At 35.8% G+C, this 12,516-nt stretch overlaps 1 protein-coding gene across 1 annotated transcript; it reads left to right on the top strand.

Annotated features, from left to right (window-relative positions):
* Nucleotides 1–8,068: 8,068 nt before the first annotated feature.
* LOC142166601 (S-adenosyl-L-methionine:benzoic acid/salicylic acid carboxyl methyltransferase 2-like) lies at nt 8,069–12,173 on the top strand. Its single transcript, XM_075225964.1, has 4 exons — nt 8,069–8,183; nt 8,628–9,038; nt 10,917–11,171; nt 11,754–12,173. Exons 1-4 carry the CDS (start codon nt 8,109–8,111, stop codon nt 12,171–12,173), a joined length of 1,161 nt encoding a protein of 386 aa, XP_075082065.1. The 5' UTR covers nt 8,069–8,108.
* The last annotated feature ends 343 nt before the right edge of the window (nt 12,174–12,516 follow it).

Consider the following 12,516-nt stretch of genomic DNA (forward strand, 5'->3'; position numbering starts at 1 on the left):
CTGGCAGAGACCATTTGTAGTAACCAGAGTATTATCTAACGGAGCATTGTATTTGACAGATGTAGAAGGGAAATGTATAGAAATAGCCATCAATTCTGATGCGGTCAAGAGATATTATGTATGATTTCTTTATTTTTGAATGTATCTGTTTGTATTTGGCATATCTTAAAGATTGAAATGATGAAGGCGTTTTGTCCTGCTATCCAAACACTCTTATCCCTTGTCATCCCCTTTGAGCCTTACTTATTTTTCATACCCCTCTTTCGGAATCAATGGCACTATCAGGGAACACAGGTGCCGAACATAAAAGAAAGAAGAGAAAAAAAAAGGAAAAGAAAAAGAAAGAAAAGACAAAGAAAAAGAAAGAAGAGAAAAACAAAGGAAAAGAAAAAGAAAGAAAAGAAAAGAAAAAGAAAGAAGAAGAAAAGAAGAGAAAGGGAAAATGAAAGCAAGGAAAAAAGAAAGAGAAGTAAGGGAAAAGAAAGAAAAGGAAAGAAAGAAAAACACAACAACAAAAGTTAATTATGATACAGTGAACTACATTTGACTTGATCCTGAAAGGGTATGTAGGCAGCCTTACTCCGAGGTTCAGTCATACCAAAATAGAAATCCAAAAATCCCCAAGCAAAAAACTGGGGCAGAAGTTGTGATTGTTGTGAAAGGCGGATTCTGAAAGTTGTAATTTGAACCCATTTGAATTGTTTTGAGCCTTTTATACCTTTCTTTCTAACCCAATCCAAAAGCCTACATTACGGTCCAAAGAAAGACCTTCCAATCAATTTTTGATAAATGCCAAGTCGAGCAGGTAGCGGTAATTCGTGGCATTGGCAACACTCTGGTTCAAGCAAGAAGAACAAAAGATAGGAATGAGAGAGTCTTATGGGTGAAAACCCTCACGGGCACCGTAAGGCGACGGGAGCTGAGAGAAAATAAAATGAGAGAGTCTTAGTGGTGAAAACCTTCACGGGCACCTCAAGGTGAAAGGGAGTTGAGAAATGGCAAACTGAGAAAGGTCTGTTGATGGAAACCGTTTTGTGGTACCGCAGGAAAACAAGGTTGAGGTCTGGGTAATTCAAACAATTGATGGAATTTCTGGGCAGTGAGGTATGGCAACTGAGAGTTGTTTAGTCGGATTGGTTGGGCTGATTAATCCGAAATGCATGTCATGACCATTGGTGCTAGCTGTTCCGGTCAGATAAGTTTCTTTTCTTTACTTTGTTTTAGTAGTCTTCCGGTTTTGGATTCTTCTTATCCTTAACCCGTAAAACCATTGCATTTCATTCTCTTTTGGGGGTTTTGTTTGTCTAAATGTTCTAATGTCAGTTATATTCAAAAGCATGTGGGAAAGGATTTCAAGGCTCACTACCAACTTCCGGAATTGTAAAGCACAACGTGGTCAGAACATGTCAAAAACAACATGATGTAAAATGGAATAGGGGAAGTCGCTGGAAGTTGCATCGGCAGAATATTTTGGAAATGTTATGGGAAATGTGAAGGTTCAGGCAAAAAGGGCCGGGAAGATGAGACAACAGTATGGGTACAAAAGCATTCAGGTGGTCAGAACTTGGGGAATGTGGAAGTCGGTTGGAAAATCAGGTAGTTCAGAGGATGTCAGGCAATACAAAGCAAGGCAATGGAAGGACGATGCAACAAGAATGCCATCAACTAACCACCATTTTTTTTAACTAACGAAATTTTCGGTGATTGACACAGGGGCAGAAAAATTGTTTGTCAGGAGGAATTCGATGTGAGGGAAGAGTGGGTATTAATCAAATTTAATCGCAAGTGTGGCATGTTTAAAATACAAGATAATCATGAATAGCATAGGGGAATATAATTTGGTTGCAAAGTTCGCATGTTTAGGATAAATGCAAGTTGTCAGGAGTCCGCCTGGAGAACAGAGACATACTTTTCAAGTTTGAAGTCAGGAGTCCGCCTGGAGAACAGAGACATATTTTTCAAGTTTGAAGTCAAGAGTCCGCCTGGAGAACAGATACATACTTTTCAAGTTTGAAGTCAGGAGTCCGTCTGAAGAATAGAGACATACAGGTTACATTTTAAAAGTCAGGAGTCCGCCTGGAGAATAGAGACATTCAATTTCAAATTCAGAAATCAGGAGTCCGCCTGGAGAATAGAGACATACCATTCAAATTTTATACAATTAGGAGCCCGCCTGAAGAACAGAGGTGATACAATTCGAATTTTTGTTTTTCAATCAAATCTCTTTGTCTAATTTGAAAGCAGGAGTCCGCCTGGAGAATAGAGACATACAGTTCAAGTTTCGGAAGTCAGGAGTCTGCCTGAAGAACGGAGACATACAGGTTACATTTTAAAAGTCAGGAGTCCGCCTGGAGAATAGAGACACGTATTTTGAATTTTAGCAGTCAGGAGCCCGCCTGGAAAATGGAGGTGTTAAATATTTTAAGCAGTCGAAGTCAAGAGCCCGCCTGGATAATAGAGAAGTAGTTTCAATTTTAAGTTCGGCAGTCAGGAGCTTGCCTGGATAACAGAGGAATACATTCGAGTTCGAGTTTATTTAATTTCAGCAGTTTGGAGAGAGGGAATAACATCTCAATTCACCAGGGGAATAGCAACATGGAATTTTGTCGAGAAAGCACAAGACAATGAGGCAACGAGGAAACACAAGACAACAAGGCAACAAGAGCAAGTTTGAAGAATTTAGATAGGATTTTTGTAATTCATAGAGCATAGTTAGTTTAGCTTCTTTTATCTTTGACGTGGTGTAATAAGGGAGGTCAGCAAGCGCAGTAAAATCACAGTTCCTGGTAGTCCCAGCTACCAAACATTTCCGAACTACACTTACCTGATTCCTGTTTAGCCCAGGATATGTAGGCAACCCCTGAAGCAGGATGCGGTCAAACTTTTCAAAATGCTTCACAACGGAATATTTGAACGGGCAAAAATCGCTCGTATTTGCTCACTTATCTTTGCCCGAAAACCTTTCATGTTTCCGAGCAAAGAGGGGCAGCTGTGAGCAAGTGATTTTTGCCCTATATATGATTATTCCCAAAATCCCAAACAAAATGATTTTTCTTTATTTTTACAATTTTTGTGCATTTCGGTGTCATTTTCTGATAATTGTTGCATTTTATTTGCGCATTTTAATTTTTATAAAATACAAAAACATGCATTTTCATATTTAGGTTTTAGTTTTATATTTTAGTATCAATTAAGGGTTAATTTATTTAGAACAAAACATGAAAAATCACAAAATTAGTTCACTTTTGCATTCTAATGATTTTTATTGTGAATTTGTCATGAAATAGTTTTTAAAACAATTTTAGGAATTAATTAGTCTTTATTTTGAAATAATTAGAATTTCATGTTGGTGTTACATCTTTATAAAAAATTAGAAAAATTATAAAAATTTAAAAATGAGAAAAAGGAAATAAAAGAGAAAAGAAAATAAGAGTAGGAAAGTGGTCTTAATAAAGACCCAAATTTGGGCCAATTCATTGATAATTTTCAGGCCCAAACGCCCTTAGACCATTCCAACCGGATCCAGGCCCAATGCTTCAATACCCGGTCTACCCAACAAAGTCCAAACGACGTCGTTTCCTCAGCCTTTAATCACGACCGTTGGATCTCATCAATCCAACGGTCCGGATCTAACTAGGATGTTTGGTATATAAGTGTCCGAACTTCCCCCCTCACCCCCACTCGTATTCGTACCGTATCCTTCTTCCTCATGAACCCTAATCCGCGCCGCCCCTAAATCCCTCGCCGGTGGTGAACGTCACTTACACCGTTCAAACCCAAATTAACACCATAGATCCCCCATGAATCCCTCTTGCCATTCCCGTTATTGGTTTCCCTCGAATGTTGCCGGAGCTTGTCGAATCTCCGGTTGAAGTTTCCGGTCAGATCGCAGGTTTATCCAAACCAACCCAAAATCACACCACACAATCCCCGGACTTCCCTCAACCCAAATCCATGATTATTTTCCTTCAAATCTCTGTGAAGCGGCTCGAATTTCAGATCTGAGAATTTCTAGCCAAAACCCTAAACCAAAATCTTTATGATTTCGAACCGTAATATCCTTAACCATGTGTTCTCTTGTAAGAACACATGGTTAGGGATGTTGCGTGTCAAAAATCTGAAAGGATTCGAACGTCAGTGACTAGCCGGGGTTTCTCGTGCTTCAGTGAGTTTCCTGTTTCTTTTTACTTGCATGGTTGAAGTTTTAGTTACAGTCTTGATTTTATTAAGTGTTATGTTAATCTTACGAGTTATGTTTGTGTATTAGTATAGTTTTGTCAATTTCTTTTAAGTTCTGAATTTGATGTTTGAATGGTCGATTGTGAGCTTATTGGTTAAGAGTTAGTTTAATTTCATTTAATGTTGATCAGTAGCTTAAGCTTTGCTTTGATTGATCCTGGTCTCTGGTTTTCCTAGTTTGATTGAGTTGGTATGATTGAACAGTTGGGATTGGTTAGTTCGATTAGTTAATTTCTGAGTTCTAATTAATCAGTCCTAGTTAGTTTTGGATTAATTTAGGGGATTGGTTATAGCTGTTGAGAATGTGGGTAGAATCAGTAACTTTGAGAAGCTTTCAGGGGTAGTTTGGGCATGGAAAAGGGTAATTCTGTTAGGAATAGTAATTTCAAAGTAATGAAAGGGTAGTATAGGTATTGCATGGGTAGAAGAATACCCTAGGGCCTTCTAGAATAGGATTTTAGTGCACATTTCAGCACAATAGAGGTGCTTACTTGAGTAACAAGTTAGAAATAATATGACTAAACTAAAAATAGGGGAGGGACTAAAACGAAAACCCAAAATCTGATTAACCCTCTTGTATCACCTATAAAAGGGCACGAAGTTCCTTGAGGAAGGGATTGAATTTTCAGCCCAAAAATCCCACCAAAAGCTTTCCTCCTTGCTTTCAATTTCAGCTAGCACTTCAATTCCAATACTTAAGAAGAAACATCAAAAGATGGAAAAATCAAAAACAGTTTTACTAGTTCATCACTAGTGTCAGTGATTCTCAGTCTTTCTTTGGGCATTCTTCATTCCAACTCGAGGTTCTATTCCTAAAAAGTGTTTGGGAGTGACTAACGACTAATTCAAGTGAGTTTGGGGCCTATTAGTTTGGACTTCAGTGGAGATTTGGGTCCAGCAGGATTTGAGAGCATCTAGGCTCAGCTGTGAGGGCTAGGAGTGCATTCCAAGTGTGTGTTGGACTGATCCGTTGAGTCTGCTTATATTTCTGATTTTTCAAAAGCAGTTCCTGGCCTGTTCTGTGATGATATATTGTTGAGTTTGTTGCTGTTGCTGTTCAAAGTAGCTGACTTCTTTCCTTCTCATATTTTCCCTTATCCAGGTACACAATTGTACCCCTGATGACTGTGAGCTCAAATGGGCAACAATGAATTGTGTGAAGAATGAATTTACTTGCAGAATTGAGTTTTGATTTAGCTAATTTCCAGATCTACGTATTCAGTTCTTAATTCATGGATATTGTTTAAGTTTTGCTTTCTTTTGTGCTAAAGGGACTATATAAACTGTTATATTTCGGAGTCATGTGATTACTATGAAGTGAACACTAGTGTTAGTTGATTACATGATAGGTTGATAGTAATGTTGGCGTGAATTAATTCAGAAGTAGTTAGTCTGCTTTATGCTATTGAGATCGTGTTTGCAGCTTGGTTTTCACCTTGATGATGTCTAAGAACTCACCGGAATATCAGTGGATAAATTAGTCTGTGCATAAAACTGGAATTCAATTGACTAGTATCCTTCTAATTCGAGTAGATGCGTATTGTTTCCCCTTTGCTAATTATTGAACACTTAAAATAATTTAGAGGTAATTTCAGGGGGCATTTGGTTAAGCTAAAATCAAGGCCTCACTGGGCTCAGCGATAAGCCATCGCAGGCTGTCACACGGACGACCTTCATGAGTTTGGGCTTCCTAAGGGATTCGATCCCAGGTGCTGTTATCTGTCACCTGGGCTTCCCTTTCTCCTGCCTGACCGAATTTTGGGCCGTTTCTGAAGTCCATCAGTGGTCCAGCTCATTGTTGAGGTTGGACTACTGCATTTTATTCAGTTTACGTGTAATTAAGTTCTCTTTCTTCTTTTAGGGATATTTGATCACTAGAAAATTGTAGTCACTCTCAAATGGGCCTTTTAATAAGTGTTGAGACGTCTCGCCAAACAAAATCATGTATGCGGGGCCGTCAACGAATGCTTATTAAAATAATTAAATTTGGGAAGGTTGTTTAGAAAATTCCACAGCCTTCCCCAAAATAATAATACGTTAGAATCTTTAGGCACGATTCAATTAAACTACCTTCTTAAACTCGGGTGCGCATTGATGCGATCCAAATTCAAATCTCGACGAAGTCGAAATGTGTTGACAACCATGGGTGCATTGATTGCGACGTGGTTCGAAACGCATTTTCACGACGTTGCAATTCTTTTAAAAATAATTATAATAAAAGTGGTTCCAAATTAAATAAAAGGCACATAAGCTAGCATGTATTAAGATCAGATAGAATTAAATACAACAGTTAAGCGATCGTGCTAGAACCACGGAGTTCAGGAATGCCTAACACCTTCTCCCAGGTTAACAGAATTCCTTACTCGGATTTCTGGTTCGTGGACTGTTAACAGAGTCATAAATTTCCTCGGTTCGGGATTCAACTGGTGACTTGGGACACCATTAATCTCCCAAGTGGCGACTCTGAATAATTAATAATTAAATCCCGTTCCATTGTCCTTTAATTGGAAAAACTCTATCATGCCCTTTGCGGGGTGTGTGTGAAAAAGGAGGTGTGACAAACATTAGTGGTAAGTAAATATTTATCCAAATTCAATTCATGGACCCAATACGTGATGGTACAAGCCAAGGTGTGATAGGCACTAAAAAACGTGCTATAATTTTTATCGATGAGTCAAATGACAGAAATCCCCCCGGGGAAGGGACAGTGGAAGGGACAGTGTGGGGGGGAGGGGGGCAAGGGGGTTGGGAAGTGGGGATATATTTATGCTAAAGCTTTGTAATCTTTGTGATCAAGTCTATGGTCCAAAACTAATTTATAGGGTCGGCTTAACGATATTTGTTGCCTAAATCCGAACTTTGACAAACGATTTTAATTTTTTTAAATATGTATTTATTTAATTAAGTCTATTTTTCTAGCTTCAAAGTTATTAAATTTTTTGTAATAATTTTTTCCAATTGATAATATAGGTAATCAATTTGAAAACCGCCTACTTTATCAAAAAAAAAAAACTTTTTATTGCTTATAATACTTGATGTAATACTTGAAATTTCAAAGAGAAACAAAAAAGAATCTCAATTTACTTTATTTTTAATTTGGTTCTTGATTCTTTTTTTTAATTTATTTTATAAAGGCAGTAAAAACTTTATTATTAAAATGGCTCTTGATTATCGACCAAAAACTCATCGAAAATGATGTGTTGATTTTTTATTTTATTTTTGGTTAGTATTAAAATCAATCTATGCGGTCAATTTATTGACTGAAAAAAATATAAGATTTAAAATAATTGATCGAATTCGGTCGGACTTTTTAAACTCCTCAATTATAAAATGCATCTTTCGGGAATAGCTAAATACGAAATAATTATAATTTTAAATTTTATACTTAGGTTAGTATCTTAATCCCGGTAACCAAACGACCTTAGCTCCCGTTTTGGCCATAAAATTTGGAAGCATTTTTTCGAATATGTTTTTAAATAGTATCTGATTTTTTTCATAGATTTTAACTATTTTTTGCCAAATTTTGAAAATAAAGTCTTCAAATCCCAAAAAAATAACTCTCTGAGTACTTTTGAAGTTATTGAAATTTTTTACTCATAAAACTTTAAATTCTTTTCAAGTAAAATGCATGTCCAAACTCATTTTTCAAAATAATTTTTCATCTTATCTTTAAAAACTCTTCTTTTTTTTTTTAACTAATTCTATATCCAAAGTCCAAACGCTAGCATAATTGGCTTGTGAGGGACACTGTTGGAATTTCATGGATAATTTTGGTATTACTCATCTATAAATAAGTGATACCCCCATTGGAACTTTAATTTGCCTAGCCAAAAAATACTATATTCGTATAATACAGGAAGATCCAAGAAATGGAAGTTGCCAAAGTTCTTCATATGAATGAAGGAATTGGAGAGGCTAGCTATGCCAAAAATTCTTTGCTTCAGGTATAATATAATCACACAATTTTTTATTTCCGCATAGAGAAGCGTTAGCTTAACTGGTAAAGTTGCTGCTATATAATCAGGAGGTCACGGGTTCGAGCTGTAAAAACAGTCTCTTGCAGAAATGTTGGGTAAGGCTGCGTACATTAGATCCTTGTGGTCCGGCCATTCCATGGAACCCGCGCATAGCAGGAGCTTAGTGCACTGGGTTGCCCTTTTATAGAGGTTATAAAGTCTCAATTATAATTACTTTACTTCATTTCAAAGCCACACAAATACTACTACTAGTTTAAACGACAAGTTTCAAAAGTTTTATAGCGCCATAAATATTATGATATATTTATGATCACAAGTTCAAAAGTGTTACTCTCTCTATTAAATTTCATGCCAAGTCTAACTACGACAAACAAATTGTAACCTTCTGATTTACATTGCATTTTTATACAGCAAAAGGTGATCCTAATGACAAAGTCAATAAGAGATGAAGCCATAGCTGCACTCTACCGCAGCCTTTCCCCAGAAACAATTTGTATTGCGGACTTAGGTTGCTCCTCTGGACCAAACACTTTTCTCGTAATTTCCGGACTCATTAAAACTATTTATGAAGAATGCAAAAGCAATGGCCAAAAACAGTCGCCGGAATTTCATGTTTTCTTGAATGATCTTCCCGGAAATGATTTCAATACCATTTTCCGGTCGTTGCCGGCGTTCTACCAAGATTTGAGGAAACAGATGGGAGATGGATTTGATCCTAATTGCTTTGTTACCGGAGTTGCTGGTTCATTTTATACTAGACTTTTTCCTTCTCAGAGTCTGCACTTTGTCCACTCCTCTTACAGTCTCCACTGGATTTCTCAAGTACGTTTCATATATATGGTATAACATACTCCATTCGTTTCATATTAGTTGAGGTAGTTTGACTCGATACAAAATTTAAGAAAAAAAGAAGAAGACTTTTGAAACTTGTAAGCTTATGGGGTAAAAAGTTTGTGGGGTCATGACATTTCTGTGGCTATAAAAGCTTCTCATTAAGGGTAAATGAGTAAAATGAAAGAGTTTAAAGTTGAATTATTTCCAAATTTAAAAATGTGTCATTTGTTTTGGAACATACTAAAAAGGAAAATACCTCATCTAATATGAAACGAAGTAATATAATATAATATTCGTATTTGAAGCATATGATTGCACTCTTTGACTTGGGAAACAAATACAGATGTGGTTTTAATAGGTCAAATATAAGATACAAATATTTCGGGTCTGTTGCATTTTACACCCTTAATGTTTGTCCCATTTTGTGATATGTACTATGTCTTATTTTCTTTTATATTTTTTTTTCATGAGAGTAAAATAGGAAATATAAATAATAAGAAAAAATGACATAAAATTAAAAGATAAGGCTTCATCGCTTAGGAGTTAGGAGAGAACCAGCAAGTTTTGGAAGGTCTTGTATTTTTGCTTGAATTATTTTTGAAATTTTATAGCTTCTTTTAATTTGTACTTCCTATTTTGTCCTCATGGAGAAAATTTATAAAAAAGAGTGGTTTTATTATTTTGCAAGAAATTAAATAAAAAGATCGGGTTCAAATCATTTTAAAAAATAGGACATGGTGAAAATCACAAAATATGACACTCATTACAACAACACCAACAACAACCCAGTATAATCCCACTAGTGGGGTCTGGGGAGGGTAGTGTGTACGCAGACCTTACCCCTACTATGGGTAGAGAGGTAGTTTCCAAATAGAAACTCGGCATCCTTCCCACCAGGAATTCTCTACCTTGCTTTTGGGGAGACTCGAACTCACAACCTCTTGGTTGGAAGTGGGAGTTGCTTACTATCAGAGCAACCTCTCTTGACACTCATTAAAGGTGCAAAATGCAACAAATTTAACAACTGTACATATCTAGGGATGGCAAATGGGTAGGTCGGGTCGGATATGGACGGGTCAAAATGGGTAATGCAAAAAACAGATAAATTATCCTACCCGTCTCACATTTAAAAGGATAAAAGGGTTAACTAACGGATTATGACTAATCCCTAGGAGAATTCTTAGTCTCCCAAATTTGAGGAATCTCCAATTTGAGACTTTACAAATGTAAAAGTTAAACTCATTGGTTATCCATTTTCTAAGTGGATAATATGGTTTTCATCCATATTTGATCAATTTTTAAATAGTTTATTATCCAACACATTTTTTAATAAATAATATGAGTGAAAACTATTTTCTTTTAACTATTTTGCCACCACTAAATGTATCTAACCACTCTTCCCCTCCATGCAAGATTGTTTAGGAGCATGCATGAATTGACTGAGCATTTGAACTGCAAAGATATTTCTGGCCTGATTTTTTTCTGGACTAATTAATCATGGTTAAGCATGTCATTCTTGTCAGTTGCTGCCTTTCCAACCGCTTTAACAAATTTATGTTGAACGAAATTTTGTTTCTATAGTTATAAGGTAAGGGTAACGTCTGCATTTATATTATTCTTTTAAGAATTTGCTTTTCAGATTACACTGAATTGTTGCTGTAATTTCAATCTTTAATTTTGCTTTTTTAAATTATTATTTGAAATCATTTGTATATATAGGCGGTAGAAGCATATAGGACTTGTTGTTGTTGTTGTAGGTTCTACATGTTTAATTAAATGGTTTACGGATCGAATATATACACAATAAGATCATATTTATTCTGAACAGCTAACATAAGATTTGAATTCATGACTTGTGACATATAGGTGCCTGATGGTATAGAAGATAACAAGGGAAATATTTACGTGTCAAGAACAAGTCCAACAATTGTGGATAAAGCATATTATGAGCAATATAAAAGAGATTTTGTAACTTTTCTTAAGTATCGTTCAAAGGAATTGGTGAAAGGAGGACGTATGATATTGACAATGCTAGGTAGGAACAATGAAGGTCTCTACAGCAAAGGGTGTTACTACATAGTGGAGCCTCTGGCCATGGCCCTCAAAGAGCTAGTTGAAATGGTAAAACCAAACAAATTTTAATATTATATACACATCGTAGACATATAAATACCAATTTTTTTTTTAAATTTTTTTTTGCATATATCTTGAAAAAAAATAATTTGCATATTCCGTAATATCTTGATTATGTCATGATATTTCTGTAGTTATAAGAGCATGTCATTAGGGCCGTAACGGTTCAATGAGCTCCGTAGTTTTTGCCCAAAGGTAATATACATATTAAGAAATCCACTAAATACTTATAAATATCTGATTATGAACTCAGCTATCATGTTACACATTAACTTGAGGTCGTTGTAGCCGTGTAGGTACCCATAGACTTAAATCGCAGATCCGCCTTTGCATGTCAGTAATGGTACGAGAAGTTTAAGTTAAATCAGTTTTAAATATTAAAAGTTTACTATTCGTGAAAATTCAGTATCACGTAAAATAGAGCAGAAGGAATATAACATTTGAATTTCAAATTGCCAATCCAATTTATTATGAACGATAATTTTTTAATTGACCTAATAGCATAAAAACAATTGCATTATTAATATATAGAAGTTAAACTCATAGTGTATTTTCATTATTAATAGGCAGGGTTTAATAGAAGAAGAGAAAGTAAATTCATTCAACATTCCTATATACCATCCATCTCCTGCAGAAGTGAAGTATATAGTTGAAAAGGAGGGATCTTTCACTATTGATGTCTTGGAAACTTCGGAACTTCATATTGATGTTTCTGATGAAACTTGCAATAATACAGGTCGGTCCGGTGTACAAAGCGACTCGCATTTGTGTAAGGACCGAAAAAAGGCCACACCCCAAGATTGCATCAATAGTGACAATATGGCAAATAGCTTGAGACCCGTGGCTGAACCTTTGCTTGTCAGCCATTTTGGTACTGAATTGAATATGGATCAAGTGTTCAACAAGTGCAGAGAAATCTTTGTCAATTGCATTGCAAAAGAGAAGACTACATTCACAAATGTCATCATCTCCATGACCAAAAGAAACTAGGGCTATACTCCCCCTTTGTTATTTCGTGCTTTTTATTTGAGGAGATGGTGCCTTAATTTGGTTATTTTAAACATGAAGAATAAACCCAAACAACCATCCACCTAATCGCTTAAATTAAAAATAGTCGGTGGATATATAATGTATGTATAATTCATATGTTATAGGTGTATAATCATTGCATATTCCATATATTAAACAGTGAATCTGGCCGGCTATTTGTGCTGAATTAACTAAGAAGAAACCCAATACAAATAGTAGAATTGAAACTGCTATAAGCCTATAACTACTAAGGCAACGAATAAATCAAGGGAGGAGAAGAATAAGATTAGTATGATTTTTTTTG

This window comes from Nicotiana tabacum, chromosome 11 (genome assembly GCF_000715075.1).
Source record: "Nicotiana tabacum cultivar K326 chromosome 11, ASM71507v2, whole genome shotgun sequence".
NCBI classification, from domain to species: domain Eukaryota; kingdom Viridiplantae; phylum Streptophyta; class Magnoliopsida; order Solanales; family Solanaceae; genus Nicotiana; species Nicotiana tabacum.